This window comes from Mastigoproctus giganteus, chromosome 6, assembly GCF_048544385.1.
Source record: "Mastigoproctus giganteus isolate SK-2022 chromosome 6, ASM4854438v1, whole genome shotgun sequence".
Lineage (NCBI taxonomy): Eukaryota > Metazoa > Arthropoda > Arachnida > Uropygi > Thelyphonidae > Mastigoproctus > Mastigoproctus giganteus.
In genome coordinates, this window is record NC_143580.1 from 169,972,592 (window position 1) to 169,989,825 (window position 17,234).

Consider the following 17,234-nt stretch of genomic DNA (forward strand, 5'->3'; position numbering starts at 1 on the left):
TCTTGTCTAACAAATTTGATTGGTTATTATGATGTCGTTACAAAGGAACTGGATGCAAAAAATAATTTTGATATCATATATATTTGGATTTCAGGAAAGCTTTTAACACTGTTGCGCATGGAAGACTATTGTACAAATTGGAGCAGAATGGTATTAAAGGTAAGTTGCTACAATGGATAAAAGGATGGTTGAGTGGAAGAAGACAGAGGGTGGTAATCAATGGGTGCTGCTCTTCGTGGACTAATGTTATTAGTGGAGTCCCACAGGGTTCAGTGTTGGGTACTTTGTTGTTTTTTATATTTATCAATGATATTGATGAAGTCCTGGAGCATGTTCAGTGGTGAGCTGTGAATATTTTAACAATGGGCTCGCAATTTTTCGGACTTTTTGATGTGAAACATCCCTAGGAATTCCTGCCGAGTATATCAGGCTTAATGTCGAAGTTTGCAGATGATACAAAGGTTGGCAGGGTTGTTAATGACAGTGTGTTACTGCAACAGGATCTAGATAATTTTGGCAGATGGGTTAAGAAGTGGCAACTGAAGTTTAACATTGGCAAATGAAAAGTACTGCATATGGGTAGAAGTAACCCCAGAGAAACGTACCAACTGTGTGGTACTACACTTAAGGTGGTAGAAAATGAAAAAGACCTAGAAGTAATTGTGCAGTCAGATATGAAGTTTTCTGAGCAATGCAGACAGGCTACCAGTGCAGGTCATGGGGTTTTGTCAATGATATATAGGAATTTTGCTAGCAGGGAAAAGGAGGTGATTGTCCCGCTGTATAAGGCAATGGTCAGGCTATGCCTTGAGTACTGCGTACAGGTCTGGAGGCCTCATATTAGGAAGGATGTAGATTTACTTGAGCGTGTACAGAGAAGGGCAACAAGATTGGTGAGGGGAATGAAGGGATCCTCTTACCAAGAGAGGCTTAAGTTCTGCAAATTGCAGTGGCTGGAAACTAGGCACCTGCACGGTGATCTGATTGAGGTGGATAAGGCCTTGAATGGGTTGAGCACGCTGAATTCTGATGGGATCCTTCCACTTGTTCAGATTACAAACCTAAGGGGGCATAAATTCAAATTAAGAAAAGACAGATGTAGAATACATGTGCGGAAATTTGCCTTTAGCCAACGGGTGGTTAATTGCTGGAACAAACTTCCATCTGTCGTTGTGGAAGTTGATAGGTTGAATAAATTTAAGGAGGAACTGGACAGGCATTTGGAGGGAATGGTGTGATTTTTTTTTTTTCGGCTGATGCTGCATAAGCTCATACACTTGCTTTCTTGCATCACATGCCACTACTACTATTACAATCATTGTCACTTAATTTAATGTGTAAATGATTTGATAAATCTCCATCTGACAATTTTTTTTAAATTCAGAACTATTATAAAACATTTTAAATATTTCTACATGTTCTTTCTTATTTGTAAACTTTTCAGTTAACGAGAAAATTGTTGTATCCATAATTTGAAAGAAAAAAATTAATTTTGAAATTTTGTTGTGGATCCTGAATGTTGAAGTTTGCAGATGATACCAAGGTTGGCAGGGTTGTTAATGATAACAATGACAGTATGCTACTGCAACAGGATCTTGAAAAGTTGGGCAGATGGGCCATGAAGTGGCAACTGAAGTTTAACATTGACAAATGCAAAGTACTCCATACAGGTAGAAGTGACCCCAGAGAAACATACCAACTGCATGGTACGGTATTCTGGCACTCAGGATGGTAGAGAATGAAAAACAGCTGGGGGTAATTGTACAGTCAGACATGAAGTTTTCTGAGCAGTGCAGACAGGCTGCCAGAGCAGCTCATGGGGTTTTTGTCAATGATATATAGGAATTTTGCTAGTAGGAAGAAGGAGCTGATTATTACTTTGTATAAGGCAGTGGTCAGGCCATGCCTTGAGTACTGTATACAGGTCTGGAGAACGAGTACAGAGAAGGCAACAAATTGGTGAGGAGAACGAAGGGGTGCTCTTACTAAGAAAAGCTTAAATTCTGCAGTGTCTAGAGACTAGGCACCTGCGAAGTGATCTGATTGGGGATGTATAAGGCCTTGAATGGGTTGGCCAGGCTCTCAGTTCTGATGGGATTCTTCCTCTTGCTCCAATTACCAACCTGGGGGGGGGGGGCGTAAATTCATATTGAGGAAGGACAGTTGTAGAATGGATGCTCGTAAATTTGCTTTTAGCCGGTGGGTAGTATTGCTGGAACAAACTTTCATCTGTCATGGAAGTTGCTGGCTCAAATCAATAATATAACAATGGCTTAATTTATCATTACTCACCTCATCTTATGTGGGGAGTACTGATAAATTAAGCCATTGCTATATTATTGATTTCAGTAATTAATATGGTACTTTAAGGTTTACTATAAATTTTTCATTGAAAGTTGATATCTTAAATAAATTCAAGGAAGAACCGGGCAAACTTTTAGGTTGTGTGGAATGGTTTTTTTTTTTTTTTTTTTTTTTTGGTTGATGCTGTATAAGCTTGCTTTTTTGCATCATATACCTCTACTAATGCAAATGCTTCATCTCTACTTTTGCAATTAAAATTATGTTTTCAATCTTTTTCCTTACAGTGTTTACTTCTGACAATGAATCTGCTTCAATGCCAATGATAGCATCCATATTATTAGCACAATTGAGAAATTTTTGGGCTGCTTTCTCTGTTCTGCTTTCTTTAAAATATTCTATGATATTTTGTAGACATTCGAGAGCTTCATGTATATCTTTTTTTTGCTTTTTTGGAGAATTTTATGAGTACCTACTGGATTAATTTTATTTTAAATATTAATTTTGTTTTCGTCTTCAGTGATTATAGCAAAATATTTAGCTTCTCTAGTCATTTCAAGTATTTTATCTGAAATATTTTGTGAAATTATTTCGATAATTTCATTTTGTATTTGATCACCCATATAATGCACGATATTTTTAGATTCATCTTTCTGAATATGGCAAATATGTTCTGCCACAGCTGGATCAAATTTGACAATTGTTTCAGTATGATTTAAAAAGTTACCATTTTCATATAAATCTTTTGAAGATCCCTTGAACACTATACATACATTGCCTTGCTAAAAATAGTATCACATACTGTATATTATTGTGGCTGAACTCCAGGACATGGATATATCCACTGCGGGCATGTCGAGTTCTGTGATTGGCTGATTATTGGGAATGCAAAATTTACCTCATTTTGCATTTCTGATTGTTTTTAGTTCTGGTTTCAAACTCAGCGTCTTGCATACTTTTGCGCTTTTTTTTTTTTTTTTTCCATTTGTTTGGAGTTTCTGCATCTTAAATAGTTTATAAGATGTTAGAAGACATCCAGAGCTATCTAGCAATACTAAAATTATGCTAAAATTCATAAAATAACTGGAGGTATTAGTGTTTAGTTGTGTGGGGGATGGAAATTTCTGGAATTTCTAATTCTATAACAATTCTAATGTACTCTATATGATAGATAAGCTAATTTCACTGTTTATAATGGTAATATTTCTATTATTTTCACAGTTCTGAGACTTGACAAAATAGTAGGTGTTTACTGCACAATTGCTACCGCTAGCGATATGGCAAATGCGAAGCAATACAAATAGATCAGAAATGTGTAAATAGGCTAATATTATAACAAGAAAAACACTTACCTGTGATTCTTCAACTGCAGGCATAAATACTTACCTTTAGTTTCCTCTGGTTCATGTTGGAAAATGCCAATCTTAAAAAAATCTAAACGTGGGTTATTGGGACTGCCGTCCTCCAAAACAATCAAGTGCTGCTTACCACGGCACATCTTACCTCCTCAACGAATCACACGCAATCTTCTTTTTAGTGTCATTAGCATCATTTAGGAAGTGATGTCATTGTGTAATAACACAGCCTTAAGGCTAACCTTAGAAGTGCCTGTAAATAGTTGCCATTCTTTGGGAGCGTGCCTCATGATCATTGCTACATTAGGTAGTTCCGGGCAGGTACCTACTACCTGCCAGGTGAGCTCACCTTCTGTTTGATAGAATTTATCATAATCTTTATATCAAGTACAAAATGTCACTTTCACAGAATGATCTAGAAGATTCCACTGTTGTAGTCTTGAGGTCAAAAGCTCTGCCTTATTCTTCGGCAGTTAGAGATTCCTGATGAGGTCATTAAGCTCACTTTCTGGGATCTTATGTGGTTCAGAAGGATAAAGGTTTGGACAAAATGGAGGATCCATTGACGTAGATGGCTATCTGTACTTCTTTGTGTATATCAAGTTGATGTTCATCAGTGTTCTCATCTTCATCAGAGTGCACAGAAAAATGGCCGGGTGGTTCAGAAATAAATAGGTAGTGCTTCACCATGAGGCATGGGATAAATTGCAGATGGTATATTTGGGTACATCACTGTCCACTTTTTCTTCATTGTCATCCCTTTTTCTAATAGGCGGCACCATACAGAAGTAACAGTCTGTGACGTTATTTGTTGACTCCCTCCATATCATGGGCACTGTGAAAGGCATAAAACATCCCTTTCAATTCACCCAAGCATTGAGTTTTGATGAACAGGTAGTGCAGCATATGTGTGGAGTACAGTTCTTGTCCTGGTCACCTACTTTACACCCAGAGTACAAGAAGTAAGCCTTTTTTATGGCTTGAGTTAAGGGACACTTTCTTGAAGCTAATGTGACTTCTCCACATACGTAACAGAAGTCATCCGGACTATTCCGGATGACTTCTACACACAATTACAGGGCATGTGCAAAAAGTAGGAATGTCACAGAAAACAACCATTAACTAAGAACAAATCACCCAGTACCTAGCCATATTCAAGGATTACTGCAACAAGATTTAATATTCATTTAAGGTGACAACAACTTATCCCGTGATGCAGAGTGAGGCAACAGTTGTCATTCACATGATAAGAGCATGGTGGTACTGAAATTGCAGTGTTGCCATGTGTTTGCTGAGGGCTGTAGTTGATTATGTAGAGTAACTCGCTAATATGAGGCACCAACTGTAATTTGAAAACAAGAGCAAATCAACAAATTTTAATGTGATTTTCATGTTCAGCAGCATAAAATTAGTCAAGATTTTCATTTGTGTAACGTTTTACTTGTTGACTAGTGTAATTATATGGGTCCAGCTGCCTGTTTTTCCTTCCTTCACAGACACAGTGTCATTATCTCTTGAATGCAGTATACTTACAGCTGAGCTATATGCAATCTATTTAGCTTTGGTTAAAATACATAATCTCTCCTTGTGCTCTGCAGTGCACTATCAGTTATACATAATAATCTGTTTCTTATCCAGTACTAAAAGACATCCAGTCTCAACTTCACTACTTTCAGGAATACAAAATGAAAATAACTTTTTGATGGATACCAAACCACTCTGTTACCACCCAAGAAAAATGAACAAAGTGTCTAACCAGTCTGTGTGACTAGTGCAGTCCCCGTCTCTCTCTCTTTCTCTCTCTCTCTCTCTCTCTCTCTCTCTCTCTCTGTACACAAATTATAAGAACTCAATCTGAAAGGGCATGCAAGCTCGAATGGGCACAGATGAGCAAACAAATAAATAACAAATTCAGCCAAATATTATTATTATTATTAGCTATATGGTGCAAGGAAGCCTGAGGCTTATGCTTCACCAGCCAAAAAAAAAAAAAAGTAAAAAATAAAAATTCCCGAGTTACCCTAAGATTAGAGAGAGAAGGAAATAACCAAGAAAGAGAAGAATATTCAGCTCAGGATCCTGTGTGTGCCAAGCCCATACTCACCAGATGTGAGCCCCTGGGGTGGATATGGAGTTCCCAGAAAAACTGATGAAAGGAAGTTATATTAGCATCCAGTTACTCATGGGCAAAAACCTTCCTTAGTGCTCTTTATATCAAACACAGCTCAATGTTAAACATGTTTTAATCAACTGGCCGTGCTTCTGAAATGTCAGATCTTTCACCTTAACAAAATCCCAACTTAACTTATATATCACTTATAAAACCCCAACAATATAACACATTATCAGAGATAAAGTAAATGCATTAGCATTAGTAGAGGCATATGATGCAAGAAAGCGAGCTTATGCAGCATCAGCCAAAAAAAAAAAACCCCTCCCATTTCACCCCTCCATTCGTTCCAAATGCCTGTCCAGCTCAGCCTTAAATTTATTTAGGCTATTAGCTTCCACAACTAAAGATGGAAGCCTGTTCCACCAATCAACTACCCGGTGGCTAAAGGCAAATTTCCGCACATCTATTCTACAACTATCTTTCCTCAATTTGAAACTGTGCCCCCTCGGGTTCTTAATCTGAGCAAGATGAATAATCCCATCAGCATTCAGCTTGCTCAACCCATTCAAGGCCTTATACACCTCAATCAGATAACCTCGCAGGTGCCCACCCCCCCAGGTGCTGCAATTCTCAGAACTAAAGCCTTTCTTCATAAGCGCACCCCTTTGTTCCCCCTCCCTGCACTCGCTCCAGAAACTCCACATCCTTCCTAAAAATGAGGCCTCCAGACCTGTACATAGTACTCTAGGTGTGGCCTGACTATTGCCTTGTATAATGGGATAATCACCTCCCTGTTCCTGCTAGCAAAATTCTTATATAACATAGACTCCATGACCTGCCCTGGCAGCCCGTCTGCACTACTCAGCAAACTTCATATTTGACTGCACAATTACCCCCAGCTCTTTTTCACTTCCCACTTCCCTGAGTATAGTACCACGCAGTTGGTACGTTTCTCTTTGGTTATTGCTACCCATATGCAATACTTTGCATTTAGCATTAGCAGATGAACTATTCCTGTTCTTTCAGCAAATACAGCTGTATTCTTGCATCTAATCTGTAGTGCTGTACAGATATTAAGTCTTCTCTCAGGTGAACCATAGAAAGACACATTTGGCCTTAGTTGAATTGTGCCCTTGTCATTATTATCTGTTTTGCCCTTGTGCCATTAATGTTGTTGACAACTAAATATGTAGTTCAGTGATAATTTTCACTTATACATAATTGTTTGCCGCTTGTGATACTTAAAATTTGAGTAATACCTGCAACCCTGATTTGAAAGAGGTTGCACACTATTGGTATTATAGTGAGGTTCACTTTGTCTCAAAAACTAAAAGAAATAAATAAAATAAAATAAAAGATGTAATTGACAGTTTTAACTTAAATAATATATATTTTTTTTTTAACTTGAGAAATTGAGTACTAATTTTTTTTTTTTTTTTCTTTTTGTGTAAATATCATTCTAAACTATTTTAATGTTACTCATTGTTTTAATTTTTTAATAAAGGTATATAAATATTGGGCATCATCATCTTGTTCCTAACTTGATTTATTTTATAAATATTCTGAGAATGTATTTGAGAAATTGAGTACTAATTTTTTTTTTTTTTTTTTTTCTTTCTGTGTAAATATCATTCTAAACTATTTTAATGTTACTCATTGTTTTAATTTTTTAATAAAGGTATATAAATATTGGGCATCATCATCTTGTTCCTAACTTGATTTATTTTATAAATATTCTGAGAATGTATTTGAATTAGTTTTTTTTTTTTCTGTTTTCAGTCTTTTCCTGATAGTAATTACATTCAGTGTGAACTGGAAGCTCTTGAAGAAGAACAGAAAAAGATCGAAGATGAGATTAGGCCCCTTAAAAATAAATTCAGACAGTTAGTAAAGAAAGGTTTGTAAAATAAAATCCTTCATCCTCTGAGTTTCAAGATTATCTTGTGTATTTTAATTAAAAATGCAAGCCGCATTTTATTCTCTTTTTATTAAAAATTTATTGTGTGCGTGTGTGTGCATGCACATGTATATATGTGCATCTTACCCTAAAACTCAAAAAGGCTGTTGGAATATACTGTACATAGTACTCTAGTGGAGTGATTGAAGTCAAAAATCCAGAAAAAAAAACTTTTTCATATTAATTATAGCAGTTTATAATTTCAGAAAATACATACATAAACACCAAGATTGTTTCAGAGAACAGAAGTAGGGAAGCTAATTATCTCCCCTACTTCTGTCTTCTTCACTTATAATTGAAGAAGAAGAAGAAAAGTCTAGCTCATTGAGTTATTTAAATTGTGGAGAAGTTCATTAAAAATATAAATGAGAAACCACTCACAGAAACCAAAAAAGAATCCACTGCTCAAAGGAAATCTGGAGATCTCTCTCTTTTTGCATAACATATGTTATAACACATGCCAGGGTTTTGTGTAAAGTCTCCCAATGTGCCTACCATATAATTTTCATTACATTTAGTAATTAAAAAGATTTTTTTTTCCTTTATATGGATTCAAAGCATACGACTAGGCTTCACAGTCTTTTGACACCATCTCACACAATAAGTATTCACAAACTCACTCAACAATAATAGAGCAAGATCAGCTCTGTTGAAAATTATATCTTCAATATAAACTTTTGATGCACCTCATTGACATTGAAATCTTTCCTTGGGGGAAGGAATGATTTTACTACCAACCCTTCCCACACAACTCTTCTCACATTTCAAATATTCCTATGTCTATGTCTGGACAAAATTGTAGACACTTTCAAATTCAATCCTAACTTGTGACTTTTTCCCAACAATACTTCAAATTCATGAAATTTGTTTACTATACTCCTTGCATTGGTGTACATACAAATATATATAAACTTGTTTTTACTTTTAGTAAGTGTATCACAACCAGTGTATTTGTTTGTTCCATGAGCGCCCCCCCCCAAAAGGCCATTTAATCCCTGACACCTTGCTCTCTAAGCTTCTACATATCCCTTACACCTCTGTCTCAGCTACTGTTAATCCAATGGTCTCTGTATATATATCCCCAATCTGGCAGTTGTTCATCCTATCTAACACTGCCTCAGTAGCATCAGTAAATATTCTTGCACTCGTCTATTTAACTTTATTCCATTCCTCTAAAAGCAGTGTCTACTGTTGAGCCCAGACTGTTCCTGAAAACTTCTACCCAATGAGTCTTGCAGTCTCTTTGGGGCTGAATTGGTTGGTAGAACTATCATCATACGCTCCCTTCTTATATGAAATTTAATCTTTTAATTGTAATTCTAACATGCAACTTTTTTTTAATATTGCCCTGTGCTTGTTAAGTGAATGCCCAGATCTCCTACTCTTAGTGCCAATTAGTGCCAGCATTTAGCAGTATCACATTTTGCACCCTTAAAAGATGATAGTTGATTGACATCATCATAAAATTTTACCCCCCCCCCCAAAGCAGATCTCCCATTCCACCTGTCCTTTTGACAGAATACTTCCTATTTGCCTTACAATAGAGCCACCAACAACAACCTCCTGTGGGACCGGCACACGCTGCCATGGAGGATCTCATTTTTGTTGCTTGAGTGTAATGTCCCGTATTTTATTGGGTGGCTGGCTGCATGAAGAGTCTTACTTTTTAATTTCCTGGAGAGCATCAATTCTGTTCCTCAAGCCCTCATATAAGCCCATCAGAATCCGCTAGGGGGACGATAGTGTCTGGTTGTTGTATGTTGTGCTCCATAAATTTTTCTTGATTTGTGTAATTAAAAGTGCAGTATTTAGTTCTTTTTAGTGTTGCCATATCGAGATCAACCCTTGGAAGTGCCAGATGGAAGTGAAGAATAATGAAAGCAGACAAAGAATAAGTTTTGAACGAATTTCTTCATTCTTGTTGCTACTACTTCTTATGTGCGCTTCGGCCATTGTTTGGTGTCTTTCAAGTTCAAAGTGTTCGATAGCAACGTGACCTTGACGGCGTTAGTGAGCTGCTGAGCAGTTCAATTATCTGCCCCCCCCCCCCACCTCTTACCCTTGCATACCGTCAAATAATGGCACTTGTAGTAACATCTAAGGAAGTAAGGCAAATGACTGAATTTTAATTTATATGTTTAAATTCTCAATTTAACGTGGACAAAACTGTTGTTGCTTGATACCAGCATTTCAAATGAGGATTTTCCTCCTTTGGGTCCTACAGGACATAACATCAAATCAACCACATGCAAAATTAAATGTATCCTCAGTGGTAACACTTGTCAGAATAGATCCTTCTCCTAATGATAATTCTCAAAGTCAGGATTGTCAGCAAACAAATACTGTTGTTTCAATAGCTGATGCCCCAATTGATGCTAGAGCTAAAGCTCATAAAATACATAAAGAAATTTTTTTTACTAAAGAAAGCAACAAATTTACTACTTTTTTACAAATTTACTAAAGTAACTACTAGTTTTCTTTATGAAAAACTTTATGACTTAGAATTTATTCTTAATAGTCTATTTATATAGACAACGAAAAACTTAAAGTTAGAAATGAGGAATTGCAAAAACCATCAATATTTTTTCATCTTCAGCTTCACTTACTACATCCTATGCAGATGTAGGCGCATTATAGCCAGAGTAGCTTATGCGCCATTAAACGCCCATAACAACAACAAAAAACAACTATGCAGATGCCTTAAAGAATTCAAAGAACAGTACTGTGCTTTGGTTCTGTTCTCTTTCCAACCCTCATGGTCGTCTTGAAGATATTATCCTGCAGCACTGACTTAATATTCTTAACAAAACTGATCTACCTACTACCTTTTCTTCTTCTTTTGGTCAATCCAATATTGATTTAATGCTCTGTTCTTGGACAGTTTGTGTTGATTGGATTTCTTCTGATCATCGTGCAATTTTCATTCAGATTCAACCTGTTCCTTCCATTTCTACCCAGTATACTTCCACCTCCTCTCGCTTTTCCTTGCGAAATGCCAATCGGCAGAAATTCTCTATTTTGATTTCTGAAGTTTCTGAAAATATGCCTCCAGATGACTGTGCTACTCTTCTTTATATATAATACTCTCCTCAAAGCTGCTACTCACTCCACTAATAGGAAATATAAAAAAACATGTTACCACTCCTTGAGGGAACAGATAATTGACAATCTTGCATCTTGAAGTTTTTTGTGCCCAAAAAAATTATCAACAGTGTAGACGTTGTTGGCCAGCTGATGATTAATATCAACCAACTCCATACAATCTATCTTAGGAAAAAGCATCAATCTGTCAAACTCATTGCTAAATCTAAATTTGACACCTGGAAGAAATTTGTTCGTCATGTCGGTAATCAAAATTCGTGGAACATTGTTTACAAAATTTCTAGAAACTTGCTTTACTTCCTCAGTTGCTGTTCCTTTTACCCCTGTTGATCTTATCGAAGGAGAGTTCTTGATAAAACTTCACCCCTGCTGTCCAAATGTTCTTCTAAATTTATATAATAAATGTCTACAATGGTCTGTTTTCCCAAATTCCTGGAAATCTGCCATTCTTAAGAATTCTGTTGAAAGCTGGAAAGTCTAATCTTTCTCAGTCTTACAGACCTATCATCTGTTATCTAATTTTGTTATCTATTTGTTATCTAATTTTGGTAAGATCCTAGAACATTTGATCTCTTATCTAAGCTTGGTTCGATCCAGTGCAGTTTCCTCCTACTACTAGTTAAGGCACGTAGAACCATCTCTACCTCTGCCATACAAGTTCTGTATGGTTCACTACCTTTAGACATATATCTAATTTACCGTGGATTTCTTACTTTATTCGTAAGGGTCTCCCTGCAGAATTCGATCAGTAAGCTGGTAGCAAGGGGATGCAAGTAGTAATCAGTAAGCTGCTAGCAAGGGGATGCAAGTAGAATGAAAGACAGAATGAATAGGCTGATCACTGAGTGAAAGAGTGAATTAGGAATTATGATAAAAGGGAATAAATGTCAGTTTTGGTGAAAGAAAGATGGACCTAGCATGAGGGAAAGAGAGTGAATGAGTGTTATGGTGAATGGGAATAAGTGGAAGAGCAATTGTAATTGGCTGAAAGAATACAAAGTTAATAATAACTTACACTACTTTATATATACTAACAACCATTTACTAACAACACCATGACTGCATTCTCCCCTGGCCTGCAAAAAGCTTGCGGCTAGGCCTGCACCACAACTGAAGAATAATAATAAGTTGAGGTTCCCAGAGAGTGCAGTGCAGAAAGCAAGAGTCGAACAAATAAAATGAAAGCCAGAAGAATGAATGAGAGTGTAAGTGTGTGAGAAAAAGAACACAAACCATAAATGTTAAAGTTAAGTTCACACTAACCCTAGTTTTAATCTTTTATATTCTTTCTTATTTAGCTTAATTATTAAGCATCAGTATTTAAATTACATTACACACCATTGCATCCCCCCTGGTGTGTGAGAAACAAATGAATGAGAGATTAAAAAAAAAAAAAAAAAAAATATATATATATATTTTTTTATATATATAATATATATATATTATATAACCTAACAGGGGGAAAAAAATTATTATAAACTATAAAAAATATATACAGTGGTACCTCGGGTCACAAACTTAATTCGTTCTTTGACTCCATTCGCGAACCGAAACAATTTTTCCCATTGAAATTAATGCAAATCCAATTAATCCGTTCGCCCGCCCCAGAATCATATTGTTTTTTGACTTTTTTATGGATTTATGTGTGGCAAAAATATAATATAAAATATACAGTATAACTTTACCTTTGTTGATAGTTGCTGGCACAGGTAGATGGTAGAGAAGGAATGGGACTCTCCTTCGAAGAAGAGTCCCAATCCATAATAACATCGGGCATTTCTGGTGTTTTTTCTCTTGTTTGTATCCTGGGAAGTGGTTCGATTGCTGGCTCAGTGGCTGGTGCTTTCACAAAATAATGATACAGAGACATTTGTCTTTTTTTTTTGTTAAATAATTTTCCGAAAATGGGACATCACATTGTCATTTAAAATGTCCACTTCTCTGCTGGTCGCAGTTTTGTTAGGGTGATGCTTCTCAATGAAAACCTGCACTTCACTCCACTTGCTACAAATTTCTTTGATCTCAGTACTTATTATTATCTCAGGATAGTACTTAAAACATGTACCACCTCTTCCTCCTCCTCTCCTGAGTGCTCCTCCTGCATAACTTTCATCTGTTCACGTTGCAACTCAACAAGTTCTTCTGTGTTGAGTTCTTGTCTGTGGTCCTCCACCAGCTCCACCACATCCTCCTCTTTGACCTCCAAGCCCAAACTCTTGCCAATGGTCACAATCTTGTTTACTAGTTACATCTGTCTCCTCGAAGTCTCTATCAGGCACACAACCTGGCCAAAGTCTCCTCCAGGCAGATTGAAATGTGCGGTTAGAGACATTGTTCCATGCCTTGTCAGTGAGGTTTATGCAGTGGAGGATATGGAAGTGATCCTTCCAAAAATCATGCAGGGTCAAATCTGTGTCATTGGTCACCTGGAAACACCTGGAAAAAAGAGCCTTTGTATATAACTTCTTGAAGTTGGAAATTACTTGCTGATCCATGCGCTGGATGAGAGGAGTGGTGTTAGGAGGCAGAAATCTGACTTTTATGAAGTCGTATTCAACATCAAGGTCTTCTTCCATACTTGGAAGATGGGCAGGAGCATTGTCCATAACCAGCAGACACGTAAGGGGCAAATTATTTTCCTCAAAGTATTTCTTGACAGTTGGCGTAAAAACTTCAGTCAACCACTCCATAAAAAGTGATCTTGTTACCCAAGCCTTGCTATTCGCTCTCCACAATACTGGAAGTTTATCCTTTAGCACTTTATTGCGTTTAAAAGCATGCGGATTTTCAGAGTGGTAAATTAAAAGAGGCTTAATCTTACAATCCCCACTTACATTAGCGCACAATAAAAGTGTAAGCCTGTCCTTCATTGGCTTGTGGCCAGGCAATGACTTTTTCCTCTTTGGTTATTTAGGTCCTTCTTGGCATTTTTTTCCAAAAAAGTCCTGTTTCATCGCAGTTAAAAATTTGATGCAGTACGTAACCTTCAGATCAGAGTTGATAAAGTTTGGAAATTCCTCCACATACGCATCTGCTGCTTTTTTGTCCGAACTAGCTGCCTCTCCAAGCCTAACAACACTATGAATTCCAGTTCGTCAACGAAACTTCTCGAACCAGCCTCTACTTGCTTTAAATTCATCAACGCTAGCATCACTTGTATTCGGCGTTTTCGCCACTAAATCACCATGCAAAAGTAAAGCCTTCTCGCATATTAGGGCCTCGCCAACACTATCTCCAGCAAGCTGCTTTTCATTAATCCAAACTAACAATAATTTTTCTACTTCTTCTAACACTTGAGATCTTTGCTTCGTTAACATAGTCACTCCTTTAGCCACATCAGCCATCTTTAGCACATCTTTGTTCTTTAAGATAGTACAGATCGTAGATTTAGCCATGTCGTACTGCTTGGCGAGATCAGAAACACTAACACCATTCTCATGTTTAGTTATTATTTCCTTCTTCGTTTCTACTGTAATACGCTTAGGCTTCTTTACACCACTGTCACTAACACTTTTCACTTTCTTGGGAGCCATAATGAAGGTTAATTTAATGCAAAAAGCAAAAAAAAATTGTATCAAGAACACCGCTACGACAATGTTCACTGCATGCAAACCTGAGTACATCTGATGCTGTTCGTGAGCCGAAAACATGGCGCCAAAGCCATGTTTGTGTGTTTGTGCGCCGAGGCATTGTTCGCGGGTCAAGTCAAAATTTGTTCGGAAATTGTGTTCGTGGGCCAATTTGTTCGTGGGCAAATTTGTTCGTGACCCGAGGTACCACTGTATATATAAAAAAATAGAATGCAAGTAGAATGAGAATGCGGATTATGAATCAAGTAAATGTGTGTCTCTTCCCCCTCCACCTGGTGGGTTCCCCACTGCCAGCTAACACATTCCACGGCCAGAGTGGGATGGGCAGTTTGACCTTCCTACCGGATTCGACAAGACATGTACTCTAACCCACTAACCTACTGGGTGCTCTTACCCACTTCCCTTTAAAACCCCATCCCCAGGCAGGGGGGGGGAGGAAACGAGTCTCTGTCTCCTTCCCTCCCTGTCTCCCCCATACTTTGCCTGGTGGGGCTCGTTCCCACTGACCTCTTTGGGGATGCCTACTCTATCATCCCCATCCTTCTACCTGTCCCCCCACTCTAACTAAACCGACTGAGTATGCCCCTAATAATGCCACCAAAAAATTCAACCGCTTTCTTGTAAACCTCTTTCGGCCTTTCCAAAATCTACTCTTCACCCCCCCTCCCCTTTGTTTTTTTTTTAAATCCTTGGAGAAAATAAGTGGCGGGACCTGCCAGAGTACTTAAATAATCTACTGGGTTCCTGACCTGCCTCCTTGTGGCAAAGTGTGTGCAACGGTGGGTCCCAATAGGGGCCCAACGGCTAAATGTCAAAGAAACAACAGAACATAACACTACACAACAAACCACTCCCCACACACCTTTTAAATCTCTGGCATCCACAGAGTTCTGTGTCACTTACAAAGAATACAACGCGGAGATGGGGGAAACCCCCGGTGCCATCAGACTTCTAACACACTTTAAAAAACTCCACATAAGGCTCAAGCTTAAATTGTGAGATTTATTGGGTACTAAGCAATGCAGAATTCAATGGAATGCAAATTGATGTGTCCTCTAGTCCAGTGTTTCTCAAAGGGTGTGCCGCGTCACATTAGTGTGCCGCAAAATTTTCCAAGTGTGCCGCAAAATTTAGAAATTTCTTCTTCTATGACTACATAGGTGTGCCGCGAAATTTTTCTTCTTTGGAAAATGTGCCACGAGAGTAAAAAGATTGAGAAACACTGCTCTAGTCTTAAACAAGTAAAACAATGAATTTTAAATATTCTTCATGACCATTGGCAACTTTGCTGGTCTGATTCCCAAAAAGGCTTAATTACAAAAGTATTTATTCCAGAATTTGCATTTGTTAATAAAAACACTTGTAAATGGTTTTCTCCCAGCATTTTTTCTAGCTTTCTTTTAACAGAACATGGTTCTTTAAATTTTAAAGTTACCTATTTCCATCTTTCCAACTCCGAACTTTTTCTTTGTGGTTCTATCAAGGATTCTACTCATGTTCTTTTCTTTTTGCCCTATTTACAATGAGCTTTCTTTTAACAGGACATGGTTCCTTAAATTTTAAACTTGCCTATTTCCATCTTTCCAACTCTGAATTTTGTCTTTGCTGTTTTATCAAGGATTCTACCCGTGTTCTTTTCTTTTGTCCTATTTACAATGAATTCCATTCACAGTTACTGTCTGTCACTCCTGGTCAGGAATCTGTTTTCATTTCCTCTCCTACTTTCTTTCAGTCCTTTCAGAATTTCTCACTCTGTCTTTCTTAAAAGACAACAGTTATTGTCTGAATTATAAACCTATTTTACTTAACTCTAATACTTAACTTAAATTCATCCATAATTCCTAAATTCTTTCAGAACTTCACCAAGTTTCTCCCCTAAATTTGTTAAATTCTAAATTTTAAGGAATGTATTGAAACATTTTATTGTTGCTGTTAGCCTGGTAGCACAAATTGTATAAGCTGTAACATTTATCTCAACTGTTTGCTCTGTTTTTTTTTTTTTTTTTGACACGTTAAAATTTAACATTTTGTAAATGTGTTCATATTGTGTAAATATTGATATTTAATATTGATATTGATAGTTTATATTTAATTAGCAAATTGTTTCCTTGTGATTTTGTGGTAAAGTATGACAATAATATAATTCATGTCCATTATCTTGAAAAATTTATTGTGCTGAACACCTGTTCGTGTCTTGAACTGATTGGACATAATTGCTGGACTAGAACATATATCATGTAATGGTTTCCTCCCCCCCCCCCTTTTTTTTGAATATGTAATTTTTTTTATTTGTTTAATTTTATTTTTTTATTTTATTTTTTTATTTGTTTAATTTTATTTTTTTATTTTATTTTTTTATTTATTTATTTTTTCCATAATTATTTGTATATTTGTTTAATTCTGTACATCTTTGTATATTTTGTATCTGTAAAACTTTGGATATTCTGCATTTGTATAACTCTGTAAATTTTCTGTTTAATTTAATTTATTCTGTCTCAAACAGTTTGTATAACTATTTGTTTAAAGATGTATAATTCCTTCTCTTGCAAACAGTTGAGTGGTTAGCTATTTCAGGTTATCTATCTCTAATTGGTTCTCCTAATTTTTAAAGAAAACCTAACTAAACAAAATTGCCTTCAATTTGAATTCGTAATGTAACCTGAAATGGTTTCCTTCAAGTTCATAGTGTTAAATGTCAGCAAATAACACATTTGCTTTTTAACATATTGTTAAAATGTCAGCAAATAACACATTGAATGTACTTCTAATTTGAAAGAGAAACTGCCATTGATGGTTTTCCCCGAAACCAAAGCATT

At 36.7% G+C, this 17,234-nt stretch overlaps 1 protein-coding gene across 4 annotated transcripts in view; it reads left to right on the forward strand.

The window, feature by feature from the left end:
• Ehbp1 (Eps15 homology domain containing protein-binding protein 1) overlaps positions 1–17,234 on the forward strand; it is a 524,539-nt gene that overhangs the window by 327,190 nt on the left and 180,115 nt on the right. For all 4 annotated transcript variants that reach the window (XM_090376583.1, XM_090376585.1, XM_090376584.1 and 1 more), the window contains one exon: positions 7,549–7,666. In XM_090376583.1, coding sequence (XP_090232709.1) covers positions 7,549–7,666 — 118 coding nt within the window. The remainder of the gene's footprint in view (positions 1–7,548; positions 7,667–17,234) is intronic.